The sequence below is a fragment of the Microcaecilia unicolor genome, chromosome 4, assembly GCF_901765095.1.
Source record: "Microcaecilia unicolor chromosome 4, aMicUni1.1, whole genome shotgun sequence".
Lineage (NCBI taxonomy): Eukaryota > Metazoa > Chordata > Amphibia > Gymnophiona > Siphonopidae > Microcaecilia > Microcaecilia unicolor.
The window spans coordinates 202,534,706-202,554,414 of record NC_044034.1 but is presented as its reverse complement, the minus strand read 5'-3'; the positions used below and the strand labels follow the sequence as shown (position 1 = coordinate 202,554,414).

The following is a 19,709-nucleotide window of genomic DNA, read 5'->3' as shown; positions in this document are numbered from 1 at the left end:
ATATGTCTAGGTAATGTGTTCCAGAGTTGGCTGCCTATAACAGAGAAGTTGGATGCATAGTAGATTTTGTATTTGAGACCTTTGCAGTTGGGAAGATGAAGATTGAGATATGTTCGAGAAAATTTGGACCAGTTCCTGGCTGGAAGATCGATCAAATTGGACATGTAGCTTGGAGATTCACCATTGAGGATCTTGTGGATCATTGTGTGGGTTTTGAAGTTTATTCTTTCCTTGATAGGGAGCCAGTGAAGTTTTTGATGAAGTGGTGTTGCGCTTTCGAATCATGATTTGCCAAAAATGAGTCTGGCTGCTGTGTTTTGGGCGGTTTGGAGTTTTTTCATGATTTGGGCTTTGCAACTGATGAAGATGCTGTTGCAGTAGTTGGCATGGTAAGTACTGTGGATTGTACTAGATTGCGGAAAGCTTTCTGTGGGAGGAATGGTTTAACTCTTTTCAGAATCCACATCATGTTGAACATCTTCTTCGTCGTGGCTTTTGCTTGAGTTTCTAAAGTTAGGTGTTTGTCTAATGTTACTCCTAGGATTTTTAGATTGTCAGATATTGGGATTGTAACGTCGGGGGTGTTCAGGGTGGTTGGGAGCAGAGTAGAATGTTGTGATGAAAGGATTAGGCACTGAGTTTTTTCTTTGTTCAATTTCATCTTGAAGGCGTTGGCCCAGGAAGCTAGGATGTTCATGGCAGTGATTATTTTCTCCGAGATTTCTGTAAGGTTGGATTGGAAGGGGAGGAATATTGTGATGTCATCAGCGTACATGAAGGGATTTAGGCCAGACTTGGATAGCAACTGAAACCAGGTAGAAATTCCAGTGTGTAAGTTGGGAGTGAATCCACCAAATTCTATGACACTGCTTGCATTTTATGGGAACTCCCCTGACCTGCCCATGCCCCCTTTGCAGATCTCCACGGAAAAACTTATAAGCTATTCTAAAAATGGGCGCGTAAGTATGTTTTTGGTTTGATCTGCCGTTTCTGCCCTGTCTTGGCACCTCACATCCATTAGAACACTTTTCAGCATGGAAGTAGCACCTAGTGTTTGACATCATATATCAAATTTCCCTCCTAATGTGCATTAAGGGACAAATAACGTATGTTATTGCCTTAGCGCACCTTAGTACATAAGAACAAAGGAATAGCATACTGGGTCAGACTAATGATCCATCTAGCCCAGTATCCTGTTTCCAACAGTGGCCAATCCAGATCACAAGTATCTGGCAAAATCCAAATAGTAGCAACATTCTATGCAGAATCCCAGATAGTAGCAACATTCCATATAGAATCTCAAATAGCAGCAACATTCCATGTAGAAACTCAAATAGTAGCAACATGCCATGCTATCAATCCCAGGGCAAGCAATGGCTTCCCCCATATAACTAACCCCTTGTTTTAGCATACTTTTCAAGATGCTAACATTAGATAATTGCATAGGAACAGCAGAAGTTTAACCTATAATTAGTCTCAATGTAGAACAGACTGACAGCCAGATGCACTAAACCTAACGAGCCAGCAACGTGGTTTTTAAACCAGTTCTAGCCAGTCTAGCGAGCAAGTAGTAAAACAAGACTTGCACAAAAGGGTTCTCCGAGCCATTTTCCTGTCACGGTAGCAGCTAACAAAAATGGAATACAAATGATCTAAAAGTTACTATAATAAGCTAATTAGTATTATGTACATGCAAGGCAGATGCACAGCCGTTTTCCAACCCCATGCACAAAAGCAGTCCCTACCTTTACCATGGAAAACCTAACAGGAGGTCTGCACCTCTCGTTAATGCCTGGCTGGGGCTGCTGTGGGTGCAAGAAGCACTTCTGTGGCAATTTGGAGGCTACAGACAGCTATTATACATGTAGCTTGTCTGTGTGTATGAAGCCATCTTTGGTATTGTGCAGCAGATGAGACAGCGGGACCCTGGAAAGAGGGAACTGCAAAGATCAAGGAATGGACATCCTTCTCACAGAAACAAAAAAAGCGAATTTTGGACGTCCCCAACTGCCCCGTCGCAGGGACGGCCAAATTTCAAGGCAGCGTACCTAACACTTAGACATCCTTCACTCATAATTATCGGAAAAAAAACAAGGACGTCCCTGACGAGCACTTGGACGTCCTTCTTTAAAAGTGCTCAAAATGACCTGACCACCAGAGAGAATCAGGGATCAGGACATGCGAGGACGTCCAAATCAAAATGGACGTCCCTTTTGATTGTGCGGTTTCTCTCAGCCAATCACAGCGTGTTTAGCTGTCACTGGTGTCAGCTAAATGCACTGTGATTGGCTGAGAGAGAGACCTGGGTCGCCATCGGATTGTTTAGTTCTCTCTCTTTCCAGGGTCCCGCTCTCTCCCTCTGCTGCACAATGCCAAAGACGGCAATTTATTGGAGGTTGTAGATGGCTATTATACACACAGCTTGTCTGCGTGTATGAAGCCATCTTTGGTATGCGCAGAGCAGTCACGCATAACACTTGGCTGCTCTGTGCATGCTCAGCTGGCCGACTGGCTTCCCCTCCTTAGGAAGGAAATCGTGTGCAAATGAGCTAACAGCGAGCAGCTCATTTGCATGCGATTTTTTCATGCATGCCCGTTTTATTCCGAATCGCTAAGGGATCGGTAAGGAAAGGGCTTTTTCCATGGAGTTAGTGCATCTGGCCCTGAATGAGCCTTTCTGAGGAAGGGCAGGACCCAGAAATGTCAGCATGGGGGCAGTACATGAAATGTATGCTGAGCACGAAGAAGATTTAGTTATGCCACTGTCTCTATTTCTATTACACATTTGGAGCATGAACTACATTCAACAAATGAAATTTTAAAAGTTTTTCAAACTTTTATCTTAGCCACAGTACATTGAAATGTTTAAAACAAATATTTTCCATCATCTAGAAACCTGTACCAATTTTACAGATTGTCATTTCCTGCACATAATGGAATTTTAGCATGAACCAAAGTTATAAAATGCATTGATTAGGCCTCTTAGTATTCGTGTCCGGCCTGTGCCCTTCCAAACATGATCCATTGGGCTTTGACGTCTGCACTGCAGTCTTAAAAAACAGAATGTGGGCAGACAATTATCTCTGTTCTTGTGCTCTTTGGAGCACTGCATGATTGAGAGGAGGAGAGGGTGAGCTGCAGCAGAGCCATAAGGAAGATTCTACACTGCAATACTGAGGGCAAGATGCACTAAAGACTCATTAAAGCCCTTTCTTTACCAATTCCCTTAGCGAATCGGTAAGGAATGGGCATGCATCAAGGAATAGGAATGCAAATGAGCTGCTCGTTGTAGCTCACTTGCATTCTTTATTCCGTCGTTAAACAGTCGGCCAGTTGGCCGGTGGAGCATGCGCAGAGCAGCCAAGCGTTATGCTGGCTGCTCTGCGCATGCCAAATACGCCTCCCTGTGCCGCCCGAAGACGCCGCGCTGCTCACCCCTCCAATGCGGCTCGACAGAGGACAGTGCAGTTGAGGACGCCCATCCAAAAAAACCTTCCATTTTGGTCTTCATTCCCCCGTGCAATAATAAAAACGTCTTTTTTGGCAGTGCTTCACTCAGCTGAGAGACCTGGAAATCTCTGAGCCAATCACAGCGTGTTTAACTCGGCTAAACGCGTTGTGATTGTCTCAGGGAGTTCCAGGTCTCAGCTGAGTGAAACACTGCCAAAAAAGACGTTTTTATTATTAAGGGGGCCAAAATGGACGTTTTTTTGGATGAGCGCCCATTTGGGCCGCCTCCCCCCCTTGAAATAATAAAAATGTCTTTTTGGCAGTGCTTCACTCAACTGAGAGACCTGGAAGTCCCTGAGCCAATCACAACGCGTTTAGCCGAGCTAAACATGCTGTGATTGGCACAGAGACTTCCAGGTCTCTCGGCTGAGTGAAGCACTGCCAAAGAAGACGTTTTTATTATTGCAAGGCGGGAAGGCGGCCAAAATGGGCACCCATCCAAAAAAACCCATCCATTTTGGCTGCCTTCCCCCCTCCCCCTGCAATAATAAAAACGTCCTTTTTGGCAGTGCTTCACTCAGCTGAGAGACCTGGAAGTCTCTGAGCCAATCACAGCGTGTTTAGCTCTGCTAAACGTGTTGTGATTGGCTCAGGGACTTCCAGGTCTCTCAGCTGAATGAAGCACTGCCAAAAAAGACATTTTTATTAGTGAAGGGGGGGGGGGGGGGGGAGAGAAGATGGCCAAAATAGACATTTTTATTATTGCACTGACGAGCATTTGACTTTTTTCCCTGATTTTTTTTGTTTTTTTACTTTTGTAGCAGTTTTTCAATCCCCTGCAGCCTCAACGAGAGGTACAGAGCTCTCGTTAGATTTTCCAGCGTTAAGGCAATCAGAAAAGGTTAGTGCATCTCATTACAATAGGGTTTCTACACAATTTGCTCATCTGCATTCTGTTTTCGTTAGCTGCTCCCGTTGTCGGAAAAAAGTCTTAAGTGCATGCCAGGGTTTACTACTTGCTCGTTAATGGCTCGTTAAGTTTAGTGCATCTGGCCCCCCAGTTGTTTACCATGCAGTGAAAGAGCTACTGTTTGTACTTTCCCACAAGCACTATCTAGCCTGGACAGAGCAAGAGGACACATCAGGGAAGTGAAGAGCCATTATATGCTCTGCAGGGTTCCTGGGATAAGTTGGGGGGTGGGGAGGAAGGGAAGACTTGTTAATAGTAGGCACTATTGCATCACTAGTATGCACTATTAATGACATGCTTAAAATAAACTTTTTAGGGCTGTCCTGCTGTTAGGGTTAAAACCTATATGAAATGACATTGAAATATTATTGATGTTTTCCAAGTTGTTTCCAAAGAATCCACAATCCTAACAAACACTGACACATTCAATCGAGTAATAAAATATTTTACTGAAGTATTAGGCAAACTGTAACCAGTTGACGAGAAGAGCTTTTTCTGAGTTATGGGCATAAAACTCCTCCTAAAATAATCATAATCTAGTTAATCACAAACACAGGGGCTTCCTCCAACTACAGATCCTTATCAGTCTACTCTCCTTTTTTATTTATTGCATTTGTCAAACTGTTTACACCAGTAACACTGCAAAGCAAACAGTGCATACTCCACAATACTTCATAAAGTAACTTAAACAGAGAAAATTTTAAGGAAATACAATATGCTAATTACATGGGGGCTAATATGGGTGCCCGATGTGAAAGGCTTAAGGAGGATAACCCTTCCCAGAACCCAGGCAGTCATGAAGGAGAAAGGGTAGGCAGCACAGAACAGAGTAGGCACTAGGACTAAAGTTGAGGTAGAAGACTGGAGGAAGCTCTCTGATTGCTGTAATTGCTAATTCCCTGCCTCTTGTCTCTGGCAGGCTTATTCTGCTGAACAATCAATAGTGAGAGAGAAGGCAGTGGCGTAGCTAGGTGGGGCGCAGGGGGAGCGGTCGCTCCCCCCAAATAGATTTCTAAAAAATACGGCGCCTATGCTGATGCATGCGCCTCACCTTCCCACTTCCCGTGCCTTGGAGGTACCGCCTAAGCACACTGCACTTCCACTTTCCCGCTCTTGCACGCGGTGCCGCCAGTGCCTGGAAACGTTGCAGATGATCATCGTCGTCACCTGCCTGCCTGCCTGCCTGAGCCCCAAAAGCGAAGAACAACAGACTGCCCGCAGCACACTCCCCGTCTCCTGTCCTGCAGAAGTGCTTGAAGCCAGGAGAAGGAGAACGTCGTCCAGAGAACCGCTCAGCCGGAGCCACAGCAGCCATTGTGGTAGTAACTTAATCGTTGTTACTTACTACATGGCCGCTGCACTGCGCTGAGGTGAGCTCTCTCGACGACGTTCTTCTCCTCCTGGCTTCAGGCAGCACTGTGGGGGCGCGCAGGGCCTAGCCAGGGTCCTCCTCTTCACACGGTCTGCGTCGCCTGGTGTGTGGTCGGTGCAGGGCAGTTAGCTGTTTGGCGGCGGTGTTTGGCCTTGGCTTGTTGACGCTGTGATGGAAGTGAGCTCTTCATTGACTGCTGGCTTGGCTGGGGGTAAGGTAAGAAGGGTCCAGGGACTCTATGGTGCGTGCTGTGTGAGATTATTAAAAATAAATGCGTGGTCCAAAGTCTAAAGCTGTGCCAATTGGATAAGCATTAATGGCAGTGTCTTAAAAGGTGGAGGACAAAAGATTTTGCTTTCTTTTTTACTTATTTGACAGCCTTTTAATTTATTTGAAAGCTTCCCATAGCTAGATTTAAGTAAGAAATAAAAATTGAACATCACTAAAACAGCTTAAAATTATTATAGCTGGTCAAGATACTGGCGAAGGTGCTTGCTAATCGTCTGGGACGGGTGCTTCCAGACCTGATTCACCCAGATCAGGTTGGATTTGTAGCCAAAAGGCAAGCAGCGAATAACATACGTAGAACGTTGAACTTGTTGTATAGTGCAAAGGTGAAGGCCAAGCCTGTAGTGTTGTTAGGATTAGACGCGGAAAAGGCCTTCGACAGGGTCCATTGGGGCTATCTTGATAAGGTATTGCATCGAGTCGGGATTGGCCAGTTTTATAGGTCTTGGATTCAAGCCTTATACTCGTCTCCCCAAGCTTGCGTGAGAATTAACGGTGGGAACTCGGGGAACTTCATGTTGGGAAGAGGAACTAGACAGGGGTGTCCACTGTCCCCTTTGTTATTTGCATTGGCGATGGAGCCCTTGGCCGAGGCTATTTGTGAAAATGTGGACATTACTGGAGTTCATATAGGAGATAGGGAGCACAAAATTGCATTATTTGCAGATGATGTTCTCTTGTATATGACGAAGCCACTGGTCTCCCTCCCCAACTTGATGAGGGAGATAGAGGGATACGCTAGGATATCTGGTTACAAGTTGAATGCTAGCAAATCGGTTGGCATGGCGGTAGGTGTCCCGGAGGGGTTGATGGACACGCTGAAGACATCCTTTGCTTTTAAATGGGCTGAGTGAGATATAAGATAACTGGGGGTCCAGATTCCAAAAAAATTGTCTGAATTGTTTGATGTAAATTACCTGGGCCTTAAGAGAGAGATAACAAGAGATTTAGATAGTTGGATGTCCCTGGGGCTTTCCTGGATGGGCAGGATTGCCACTATTAAGATGAATGTGTTGCCACGCCTTCTTTACCTGTTTCAAGTGATTCCAATGCGAATGTCCCGGGCTTATTTGTCGGGGTTGCAGGACAATATCATTAAGTTCATCTGGAATCAGAAGAGACCAAGGCTCTCTAGGGCGTTTTTATATAGGAGTAGACGGGAGGGAGGGCTGGGAGTTCCCAATCTCTATTGGTACTATTGTGCAGTACAGTCATGGGCTGCTGTGGAATGGTTTCATAGAGAGGAGCATAAGCTATGGGTTCATATGGAGCAAAACATGGTGGGTTCCCGTAGGTTGGGACATTTAATGTGGGTGGATGCACGTCATAGAGGTCAGATAGACAAGTTTCCACCCACTGTACAGACCACATTTTATTATTGGGACCTAATGTTTGGGGAGCGTCGGCCACTTGTCTCTGCTTTAGCACCATTAGCGGATAACCCGGGGTTCCAGCCGGGGGTGGGAAACACTATATTTAGTAGATGGGCAAAAAATGGCTTGGATATGTGGGGGCAGTTGCATGTGGGAACAAATGTGACACCTTTTGAGACCCTAATGGAAGACTACAGTCTCCGGTGGGAAGATCATTATGCCTATGTGCAGACCCTGCATTATATGAGGGGTCCGGAATATGTTGAATGTATGAAGAGGGACGTACACCCCTTGGAGCACAAATGTGTAGACTTTACAACGGTGCGTGGTATGATATCCTTTCTGTATGCTCATTTAACTGTCCGTCACAGACCCCCTCTGGTACATAGGACGCAATGGGAGCGAGAACTGAATTTTACACTCACAGAAGCTGGGTGGCAGCAGCTTGAGAAAAGCCTATTGAAGTCCGCAAGATCAGTGGCACTGCAGGAAAATGCGATAAAAGTTTTTTTATAGATGGTATCTTACACCTGCCAGGTTGCATCATATGTTCCCATCAGTGTCGAGACTGTGCTGGAGGGAGTGTGGGGAGACTGGAACGATGGGACACATATGGTGGTCCTGTCGGAAGGCACAGGCGTACTGGAGGGGTGTTCAATCTCGGCTCCAGCATTGGGTGGGACGGTCTGTGCAGTGGCATCCACTGATCTTTATGTTGGGAAGGAGGCCTGGTGGATTAGAGATGAACCAGTGGCTGCTGGTGAGGGGATCATTGCATGCAGCCCGAATTAACCTGGCTAAGCACTGGAAGGCAGCAAGGGTTCCCTCGCTGACAGACTGGATCACGAAAGTGAGATATATATGTGAGATGGAAAGACTGATGGCGGTGAAAAGGAGAACAGTGTATAAGTGGGAAAAAGTGTGGTTGCCATTCCTGACTAAATGTCCGTGACAGCAGTTGCACGGTCAAAGGGGGATAGATGAGGGGTGGGGGGTTGTTAGGGTAGGAGGGGGGTCTTTGGGGGGGATGATAAATAATAAAATGGATAAAAAAAGGAAGTACAAAATGTGCTAGCATTGGAATTGCTGACTCCATATGGGGTACTCTGTTGAATTCTTGACGATGTGGTTGGTTGGTTCATTCAAAACAAGATGTAACGAGTTGTTTTGAGTATGTTTGGTGCAATGTCAACAATGTTCAATAAAGACTTCTATAAATCAAAAAAAATTATTTTTAGATTGTAAGCTCTTTGAGCAGGGACTGTCCTTCCATGTAAATTGTACAGCGCTGCGTAACCCTAGTAGCGCTTTAGAAATGTTAAGTAGTAGTAGTAGTATTATAGCTGGTAGAAACAGTAGTTATAATCTCTGTATTTTGTGCTAATTTTTCTACGTTGTTCTATACAATACAGTTGGAGAAATTTCAGTGAGAATACCCTGTTTTTTCATCTTAACTGTTCATCTGTTTCTGTAGTCTGCCTTTAGGAAGCTTGGTGTTATAAAGATGGAATATATTGAAATTAAATGGAAGTAGAATTAAACTCTTTTCATTGGGGCACATGGAATCACATTTGCATCTGATGTCTGTTTTGGTCACTTGGTGGCCCATTACTAGGTGAAAACATCTTCATGAATACAGGGGGAGTCCCATAGTCAGCCCCTCCAAATGACACTGATTTAAAATGTAGAACAAATTAGTACTCTAATCGAGTAAACTAATACTTCCTCTTTGTACATCCGTATGCTGCACAAGCCAGCATGTTTAAAAATTAAGTAAGATTAAATAAAAATGCTACCAACAATAAAGAATGACAACAAGGATGTAGCAAGCTCATAGGTTTGCTTGCTTGCTTTGTTTTGAATGTACTAGATGGCTGGGGGAAACATAGACTAACTAAATTAATTGGCTTCAACTTTTTGATGTCATCATCCCATCTCCTGTTTTCTTCAAACTTATTGAGGTTGGACTTGATGGGATGGGGAGGCAAGGGAGAAAAGGAGAAGACACACCTTGGGAGGGCAAGGGGAGGAATGAGGAGATGCCGGATCCGGGCATAGGGAAGGAGCAGAAGATGGATGGGACTGGGAGAGGTTGGGGCAGAGGGAAAGAGTAGGAGATGGATGGGACTGGTAGGGGTGGTGAGCAGAAGGAAGGGGCAGAAGATGGATGAAACTGGGGGGGGGAGAGGGGAAGAAGTAGGATGTGAAAATGGGGATATGAGAAGAAGGGCAAGAAAAGGGGATGATGTGGGGAAAGGTTGAGAATAATGTGAATGATCTGGAAGACTGGAAAGAGGATAAGAGGCATTGAAAAGGGATTGGGGTACTAGTGAGGGGTATAGGAGAAGGGGATGAGTCTCTGAAGGGGGTTGAGTTAGGGTAGAAAGGGGTTAAAAAGATGGTGAAAGAGAAGCTATTGGGAATGGGGTATAGGGTAACAGACAGAAGAGTCAGGGCCGGCCCTAGGGTTTCTAGCACCCTCCTGCAGTCTATTAGTCGGTGCCCCTACCCATCCAGAAGCGGGATCACTATGGCTCCGCCCCCACAGTAGACACACCCCTTTTACCAACCATGGCATCATTGAAAATATTACACCAGTATAGAAGAAAAATAACTTAGCACACAGACCAGGAATTAGGAGAAAAGACAGTCTTGCCAACTCTGAAAAACAATGTGTTATCAAAATTTCAGAATCTAACAAACAGATCCCTATTCAGACACTTGGCCTTGCAGTCACACATGTAGAACAGAGATAGCCCCTCTTCAAATTCTTCAAAAATTAACCTGAAATCCTAAGAAGTTAGACTCTGCATGCAGCACAATAGCCTTCCCATCGAGCACAGCTTAGGATCTAGCTAGGACAGACTTAATCAGCATAAACTAACATATTCTACAATCTGATTTGGACAGACTAACAGGAGTTACTGAAGTGGGAATGAGAGATAGGTGATGGTTAGGAATTGAAAGCAGGCATCTAGCCCTCCTGTCCTGTGAGTTGCTGTGTTGGGGGTGGGGGTGGAAAAGGGTGGGTCAGGTGCAGCACTAAACAGCAGTCTCTGACAAAACAAGGGTCCAGGCTCTGCTGTGCTGTCTCTGTCTGAGCCCTCTCTGGGCAGAGGACAGAGGTTAGCTGAGCTCTCACAAGTTATTTCAGAGCCAGATTCAGTTGGAGCAGTGACGTCCTCTGACAAACACAAGGAGGATATTTATATGCTTGGGAGGGGGGAGGGGACGGGACAGAGAGCTGACAGCTTTGGAGCCAGACTGAGATGAGCAGCAGAGATTAAATACTCAGCAGAGCTTGATTGCTTGCAAAGTGACACCCTTGAAGGCAGGCACCCTCCTGCAGTGCTTACCCTGCTTACCGGGTTTGACCAGCCCTGAGAAGAGTGGCCTTGGAGGCAAAGGAAGGAAGGAGAGACATGGATGGAGCTGGGACAATAGGGTGATGAGGTGCAGTGGCGGGTAGATGAGGGCAAAGAGGGTGAGTACAGAGGATGGGAATGGGGGACTAATGAATTGGGTGAAAGATGGGAGGAATTTAGGAGACTGGGTAAGGGAGAGAGAGGGGGGGAAAGGGAGTGCTGGGAGATGGTCAAAGCCAGTAGGTAGATGGATACTAAATACTAAAGAGTGAGAGAAAAGTAGGGGGGGGAAGCGTAAAATGAAAGATTAGTGCCAGACAGATGCAGAGAAGGACAGGAAGAAGACAAGAGAAGAGCAAAGAAATGGAAAAGCCAACCTGGAAAAGAATTTAGAAGACTGACACATGGAAAGTGGAAAAGAGAGTGGGACCAGCTTAATTAGAAAAATAGAATGCTCAGACCACAAAGGTAGAAAAGAAAACATTCTTTTTATTTAATGCTTTTTAAGGACTAAGATGTGCCTGCTTTGTGAAATGTACATTTTTTTCTATTGTTGTATTTTGCAGAGTACAGGAGAAAATATATTTCTGTTTCTCTTTTACCAGTATTTGCACTGCTTACAGTCTGGCTTTCTTGATGAGATCTATATTTCGGTCTTTGTGGGCATGTTTTTTGTGGTTCCCTATTTTGTATCACATGAGGGTTTGTCCACGTTCTGCATTTGTGACTGACGTGACGGATTCTGCTAGCATGTAGTGTTTGTGTAGGAATGTGTAACAGTCCAGCTTGTTCCAGTTTTCCAGTAGCACGTATATTGGTGCTCTAGGGTCCAGTGTAATATTTATAGCTATGTCTTTTCATAGGTGGGTTAGGGCTGTTGTGTGTTAAGTTTTATGTGAAGGTTTTGGGTTATTTCATAAAGTGTCTGGCCCTATTGTTTTTGATATACTGGTATCATATTCAGCATTTTAGTCTGGTGTGTGTGGGTGTTTGTTGTTGTTTAAAAAAAAATATCCATAATGAATATGTATGAGATGTGCATATGCAAATGAATATGCAAATGTCCAAGCCACACCCTTCCCCCCCCAAAAATGAAAAGGTCAAACTACGCCCATGTCTGGCGCCTATTTTACAAAAGTCTGCTCCCCCAAACATCAAAACCTAGCTACGCCTCTGAGAGAAGGGGAACAGTGATGGAGGGGTGCAGAGGGAGGAGAGAGCAAAATTGTGTGAGTGAGAGCAGGGGGAGCTCCAAAGTGGGTGTTAAAAAGAAATTCTGAGTGTGTGAAGGGAGGAGGGAGAACTGGGGCAGGGCAGGGTGCTGAAATTTTGAAGGCATTGCTCCCTGGAGGGAGTGCTATTCTCTCCGCCTGCTTACATAAATGGAGAGGGGAGGGGGAGGGAGGCTTGAGGGGAGCACTAGGCCACCAGGGTGGGTGGAAGAGGGAATACTAGAGTCACACTGGACCACCAAGGATTTGATCTTTATTGGGGGGGAGGGGGTCTGGAGGTCCACCAGACCTCCATCCCTGTGTCAGGAGGAGGGGGTTGTGAGCATGCGAATGCATGCTGGACAGGGTATCCCCATTCCTCCACAAAGCTTAGGCAAACCCTAACACCAGCTCTGAACTGGCATAGGGTTTGCAGTGGAAGCAGCACCCTTGTTTGGTTCGCTGCCCGCCGAGCATTGGGAAAGACTAGGTAATGCCCTGTTTAGCATGCATTTGCATGCTAGTTGCATTCAGAGCCAGCGAGCTCATTGTTACACGTGCTCTCCGGCTCTGATCATCGCCCGCTTTTGCTTTTAATCATCTGCCTATGAGTGAATGGGAAAGAAGAAAGGGGCTCAGAAAATAAAGAGCATGAGTGTGAAGGTGAGAGAATAGAGAAGAGAAAGCAAGAAATTTGCATGAGGGGGAGATCGAGAGCAGAGAAAGAGCAAGAACATAAATATGGGTGACAGATTGAGGTTAGAGTGTGAGTGTGTCTAGGAAGGGCAGTGAGAAGAGAAAGTGAGTGAGTATAGGGAGACAGTGAAGAGAGCAAGAGGTTGTACGTGTATATGAATGGGGAACTGAAGAGTGAGACAACGAAAGTGTGAGTGTATTGAAGCAAAAGGGAGGAGGGTCAAGAGAATGTGTGGAGGGCAAAGAAAGAAGACATCAAGGGATTCTATGTATATAAGGAAAATATCAAGAGTAGGGGAAACAAGTGTGGGAGTGTGACATGGACAGAACAAGAGTATGGGATATCAGTGACAGGAGAAAGCAAGAGAGAGTGAGCATGCATGGGTTTGATAGAAGAGTGAACAAGAAGGCAGGGTAAGAATGGAAAGAGAGGGGCAAGCAAGGGCATGATGCAAGAATGGGGGGAGAGAGAAAGGACAGCAAGAATGGGAAGATAGAAATGGGCAAGAGGAGGGAGCAAGAGTGGGAGGAGAGAGGAGAACAGAAAGAGACAGGAGTTAGGGAGAGAGGACTAGGAATGGCACCTCAGTTGCCCATGCAGCACACTGCAAAAACACTACACTGTAAAAACACAACTTGTAAACTTACCCTTGAGATGCCAACAATTTGCTCATCAGGAAGCAAGCTAATACGGACAAAACAAGATTCAAAGTTAATGTCCTCTTTTTCCATCAGGTCCTTTCCCTGGGCCAAGGTCACATGTAGAGTATTTGAATAGACATTGTAATCCATGTTCACTTCAATTTGCCCCACTGTGATATCCTGTCCAAAATTATTTCCTATAGAGGAGATGGAGTTGAGCGAGTCTGTGGAAATAGATCTTTTCAGTGGCCCAAATGGAGTCAGCTCAAGGTCTTTATTCATCAGCTCTAAGGTCCCAAGTTCATTAATGTTTTCAAAGGTGTCATCCAACTTGAGACTTGGTGTTTTCTGGCTAGGTGAAATTCTTTCTATCTTTCTGGCATTGGCAGATAGATATCTCTGTAAAATTAAGAAGAAAAGGTTTCAAAGTTCAAAACTTGCAAGATTACTGTTAAAAAAAAACCCATCAAACAACACTTCTGCTATATAATGTGATATTTCATATAGTTTTCTTTCAACCAACTGAAAAGCCCTGAAGGTTTTGTTGATCTTTTCAATTTCATATCAAGAAAATCTCTTCTTTAGGTTTCTATCCACTCAGCAGATAGCGCTTGGAGCCAGTTTCAGTTGTGGCCTTTATGTGAACCTGTTGTTTTTTTCATGTTCCAGAACCTGTCAGGAAATAACATGTTCACTCTAGAAGTTTTCAGAGAGGGGAGAACCCTCTGAAAACTGAAGGAAGGGTAGGGTAAAAGGATGTATAATAATTTGGGGAAGGGTCTAGTGGCAGCAGTTATCCCACCAATGTATTATAAGTTCCCTTCGTGTCTGCTAAATCTGTCTTGAGTTCCTTCTCCTACCTTTGACCAATGCCAAGAGGGATTACCCTCCTGTGATTAATCAATGGGTTTCTAAGCCTGTGAACAGTATTATTTCATGAAGTATATTTCTCCTAATTGGCTAGCAGATGGTGTCTGTTTTGTGTTTTAAAGCTGTTGCAGAAAAGACTATTTTCTTTTCCAGTTTAAGCTTGTGAAAAGGCAATTTGCAGTACCACTTGCCAGATACTTTCAAACAAAGTTGGTGCCATGGGCTCTGATTGGCCCTGGAGATCAAATCTGTCCAGGAGGTACTGAATTTTCCCTAGTATCAGCTTGGGAGTACAGAGGAGAAACATCTCTGTCTTGAGACCCTGTTCAAGACTTGTGAGCAGTTAATTTCCTGAAACTCCCCAAGTGCTACCCAGGTAGTAACAAGTGTTAGATAGTTTTAATGTTGATCCTTGTTTGGTTATCTGTTATTGCTTGCTGTACGTTTTCACTTGGTTTTTCAAGTGTTCACTGTTCTACTGTGACAATAAACCTGTTAGTTTATTGGCTTTGTTGTCCTGGACTGACTAAGAATCCTGGTGGTTTGTGTGTTGGGTCTGTGGGTGCTTCCCAGGAACTGTGGAACCTCTGAGAGTATGACCTCAATACCTAGAAATCATCAGGGAATAGCTTGAGAGTGGGAGACTCAACCAGAGGCAAGTGGGACCCCGTCAGTGAGAGGAGGGTGCTAGTATAGAGCACGTGCCCAGGTGCAGGCAGGCCTAAGCAATGCTGGGGACAAACCCTCCAGATGGCTGCAGGTTTAACCCCAGGCGAGTGCTAGGCATTCCGTGACACCTCCTGTCCAGCCTGATGTAGTATTCTGAACGTAGAATCAGCCTGTCAGACTCTCACGAGTTGGCACTAATAGGCATTTGCTAAAGGAGCAAGGATTTCATTGTGGAAATCTTGAAAACCCAACTGGGTTGAGGCCCTCAAGGACCATGGTGCCCACCTTTATACTAAGTCAATAGCTTCCAAAGCAGATTTTGGCCCTGGTAAATCAGCTGCTGACAGGAAAAATCAGGAGGCACCAGAGCCATTGTCACCCACACAATTCTATCTGTTCTCTCTACCCCGTGTACATAGTCCTCTAGTTTACAGGAGGAGTCAGTGTGTAGCACTTCTTACCTCCCACTTTCTCATTTCCAGTTTTCCTCTATGGTCAGAACCACATGGGGTCCCATTTGTGGGAATTTAAAAATACATATATATTACAATATGGGAGGGAGACCCATGCACTTGTCTACTTAGGGCCCATCAAAGGGTTAATCCTGCACTGGACATCACCGGGGTCTGGCACACCAGGAGCCAGGGTATGTGACTGCAGGTTAGACTGGGGTGGACCTGGCACTGATTGCCAAGCTAAGAAGGAATAAATAGTGAATCTCCAAAGTGAAAGATCTCTGCATGACGACATGCTGGTGTGGTTCTGCCTCTTTGGCATCTGTTTCCAGGGAAGGATTTATTCTTATCATTCTGACCAGATATGGGGTTTGTTTCAGGGGAAGCAGAACACCTTTCTGGTTGGAGGGGCCAAATAAACCAATCTCAGACAGTGGCCCTCCCCATTCTGCTGCCTATGGTTTGAAGAAAGACTTTTGTCTTTGAGCTTCATTTGTCTTGATTGCACAGGGTAAACCTAACCTACTCATTGTATTCTGTCAAAACTGAAAAACATGGGCATATCATGGATGATTTCACATCTCTGAATCATACCTTCCTTCTGCTAATTTGGAAGACACCAATTACGTATCATTTGGTCTGGCACATCCACTGCCCAGCTTACAGGGATGTATTACAAACATAAAAATAGAGCATTTTTTATAGCACTGAGTCAGAAAATCTGGCTGAACAAGGAAAGCAGAAGCTAGATCCCCACCCAGGCTTTCCCCTAATCCTGGCTAACTGATTACTGCAACCAGCACTCAGAATGAGGTTAGGTCTCCTAGGAAAAAGCTTTGTATGCTAATAACTGCGGATCTTCTTTGAGATGCTCAGTGAACTTGTGACAGAAAGCAATACACAGTAGGAAACCTCAGCTACCATTAATGGTACATAAACATGCACGGTATCCAAGGTTTGCATTGCCATTAAAGACTGTGACTGATTTTATTGATTGGTTTATTTGATATATTGCTAATAATCAGAAAAGATTCATCAGTTTAAAATAAAACAATACTCAGGGCCGGCTTAAACTATGGACCAGGTGAGGTTCTGTCCTAGGGCACCAGAGATAAAGGACGCCAAATGTCTGAGGCTGTGATGTCACTGGCCCTATAGATTAAGCTGGGCCAGAACTTACCTGGCGGAGTTGCGTGTGCAGGGAAAAAAGAAGAGCCAGCAACCCCCTTCCTCCTTCTGTCTTGGGCGACCTTCCCCCGTCTACCTTTAAAGGCAGTTTTTCCCCTCCCAAACACAGCATTTCACCTAAGATTACCTGCATCGGCCCCAGCATCTTCCTTTTGCCCTGCCACACCCCGGCCCCTCCTTTGACATAACTTCCCATTTCCACAGGGGCGCAGCAGAGGAAAGATGGAGGGGCTGTTGCAGGTAGTGTTAAGTGAAATGCTGTTGGTATTCAGGTGGGGGAAATTGCCTTTAAAGGCAGGCCAGGGGGAGGATGGTCTGAGGGGTGGGCCAATGGGGAGTGCACCAATGGAGGGCACCAAACCAAACATTGGCTCAGAATTCCATGGTCCCTTGAGCCGGCCCTGACAATACTTACAGGTAAAATATCAACAATTCCTAGTACAAGCACCCAATCCCATCCTCCTTAGTAATTACCTTTATTAAAAAGAATCATACACAGAACATGCAAAACCCTTTTCATTCTACCCACACCCTCAAAAGTCATACCAAACAATTGGACCTCAAGCAAGTTATGAAACCACTGAAAACTAAGCTCTCCCCTAAACTCAGCAGGAGGGCATTCTATCACCTTGGCCCATTAGAGGCAAAAAAACATAGTAAAAAATTTTCGGTATATTAAAAGCAGGAAACCGGCAAAAGAATCGGTTGGGCCGCTGGATGACCAAGGGGTAAAAGGGGCGATCAAGGAAGACAAAGACGTAGTGGAGAGATTGAATGAATTCTTTGCTTCGGTCTTCACCGAGGAAGATTTGGGTGGGATACCGGTGTCGGAAATGATATTTCAAGCGGACGAGTCGGAGAAACTTACTGACTTCACGGTAAACCTGGAGGACGTAATGGGGCAGTTCGGCAAACTGAAGAGTAGCAAATCTCCTGGACCGGATGGTATTCATCCTAGAGTACTGATAGAACTGAAAAATGAGCTTGCGGAGCTACTGCTAGTGATATGCAATTTATCCTTAAAATCGAGTGTGGTACCGGAAGATTGGAGGATGGCCAATGTCATGCCCATTTTTAAAAAAGGTTCCAGGGGAGATCCGGGAAATTATAGACCGGTGAGTCTGACGTCGGTGCCGGGGAAAATGGTAGAGGCTATTATTAAAAACAAAATTACAGAGCACATCCAAGGACATGGATTACTGAGACCGAGTCAGCATGGCTTTTGTGTGGGGAAATCTTGCCTGACCAATTTACTTCAATTCTTTGAAGGAGTAAACAAACATGTGGACAAAGGGGAGCCGGTTGATATTGTATATGTGGATTTTCAAAAGGCGTTTGACAAGGTACCTCATGAAAGGCTACAGAGGAAATTGGAGGGTCATGGGATAGGAGGAAAAGTCCTATTGTGGATTAAAAACTGGTTGAAGGATAGGAAACAGAGAGTGGGGTTAAATGGGCAGTATTCACAATGGAGAAGGGTGGTTAGTGGGGTTCCTCAGGGGTCTGTGCTGGGACCGCTGCTTTTTAATATATTTATAAATGATTTAGAGATGGGAGTAACTAGTGAGGTAATTAAATTTGCTGATGACACAAAGTTATTCAAAGTCATTAACTCGCGACAGGATTGTGAAGAATTACAGAAGGACCTTGCGAGACTGGGAGAATGGGCGGCTGGATGGCAGATGACGTTTAATGTGAGCAAGTGCAAGGTGATGCATGTGGGAAAAAATAACCCAAATTATAGCTACGTCATGCAAGGTTCCACCAAGAAAGGGATCTGGGTGTCGTCGTCGATAATACACTGAAACCTTCTGCTCAGTGTGCTACTGCGGCTCGGAAAGTGAATAGAATGTTGGGTATTATTAGGAAAGGTATGGAAAACAGGTGTGAGGATGTTATAATGCCGTTGTATCACTCCATGGTGCGACCGCACCTTCAGTATTTTGTTCAATTCTGGTCGCCGCATCTCAAGAAAGATATAGTGGAATTGGAAAAGGTGAAGCGAAGGGCGACTAAAATGATAGCGGGGATGGGACGACTTCGCTATGAAGAAAGACTAAGGAGGCTAGGGCTTTTCAGCTTGGAGAAGAGATGGCTGAGGGGAGACATGATAGAGGTGTATAAAATAATGAGTGGAGTGGAACAGGTGGATGTGAAGCGTCTGTTCACGCTTTCCAAAAATACTAGGACTAGGGGGCATGCAATGAATCTACAGTGCAGGGGCGTATCTGCGTGGGGCCTCAGGGGCCTGGGCCCCCGCAGATTTTGCCCTGGACCCCCCTACCGCCATCAACCCTCCCCCGCTGCCGTTCTTACTTTTGCTGGCGGGGGACCCCAACCCCCGCCAGCCGAGGTCTGCTTCCACCTGCCGCTGCCGTAAAAACTTCTTCTTCAGCCGGCGGGGGACCCCAAACCCCCGCCAGCCGCCCCGCGGTGTTTAAAATTCATCTTCGGCCTCCGTGGCCGTGCTGCTGTGATAGGCGCTGTTGAAATCCACTTCGGAGTCTGACGTCGCAGCACGTACAACGTACAACGACATCAGACTCCGAAGTGGATTTCAACAGCGCCTATCACAGCAGCACGGCCACGGAGGCCGAAGATGAATTTTAAACACCGCGGGGCGGCTGGCGGGGGTTTGGGGTCCCCCGCCGGCTGAAGAAGTTTTTACGGCAGCGGCAGGTGGAAACAGACCTCGGCTGGCGGGGGTTGGGGTCCCCCGCCAGCAAAAGTAAGAACGGCAGCGGGGGAGGGTTGGCGGTGGGAGGGGGGTGGAGAGAGTCATTGGTGGCGGTGGGGGCTCGGCGGTGGGGGCTCGGCGGCGGGGGGGGGGGCTAAAATGTGCCCCCTCCCTCTGGCTCTGGCCCCCCCTACCGCCGGAGTCCAGATACGCCCCTGCTACAGTGTAGTAAATTTAAAACAAATCAGAGAAAATTCTTCTTCACCCAACGCGTAATTAAACTCTGGAATTCGTTGCTGGAGAACGTGGTGAAGGCGGTTAGCTTGGCAGAGTCTAAAAAGGGGTTAGATGGTTTCCTAAAGGACAAGTACTAAATGGACTTGGGAAAAATCCACAATTCCAGGAATAACATGTATAGAATGTTTGTACGTTTGGGAAGCTTGCCAGGTGCCCTTGGCCTGGATTGGCCGCGGTTGTGGATAG

The 19,709-nt window shown here is 45.7% G+C and overlaps 1 protein-coding gene and 1 long non-coding RNA gene across 2 annotated transcripts in view; one reads left to right on the top strand and one right to left on the bottom strand.

Moving 5' to 3' along the window:
* The window catches only part of SYT12 (synaptotagmin 12), a 421,655-nt gene that overhangs the window by 189,575 nt on the left and 212,371 nt on the right, over nt 1–19,709 (bottom strand). Inside the window, exon 5 of the mRNA XM_030201131.1 lies at nt 13,374–13,766. Coding sequence (XP_030056991.1) covers nt 13,374–13,766 — 393 coding nt within the window. The remainder of the gene's footprint in view (nt 1–13,373; nt 13,767–19,709) is intronic.
* Nucleotides 1–19,709, top strand: part of LOC115468948 — a 61,562-nt gene that overhangs the window by 14,030 nt on the left and 27,823 nt on the right. The gene's annotated exons all lie outside the window — the stretch shown is intronic.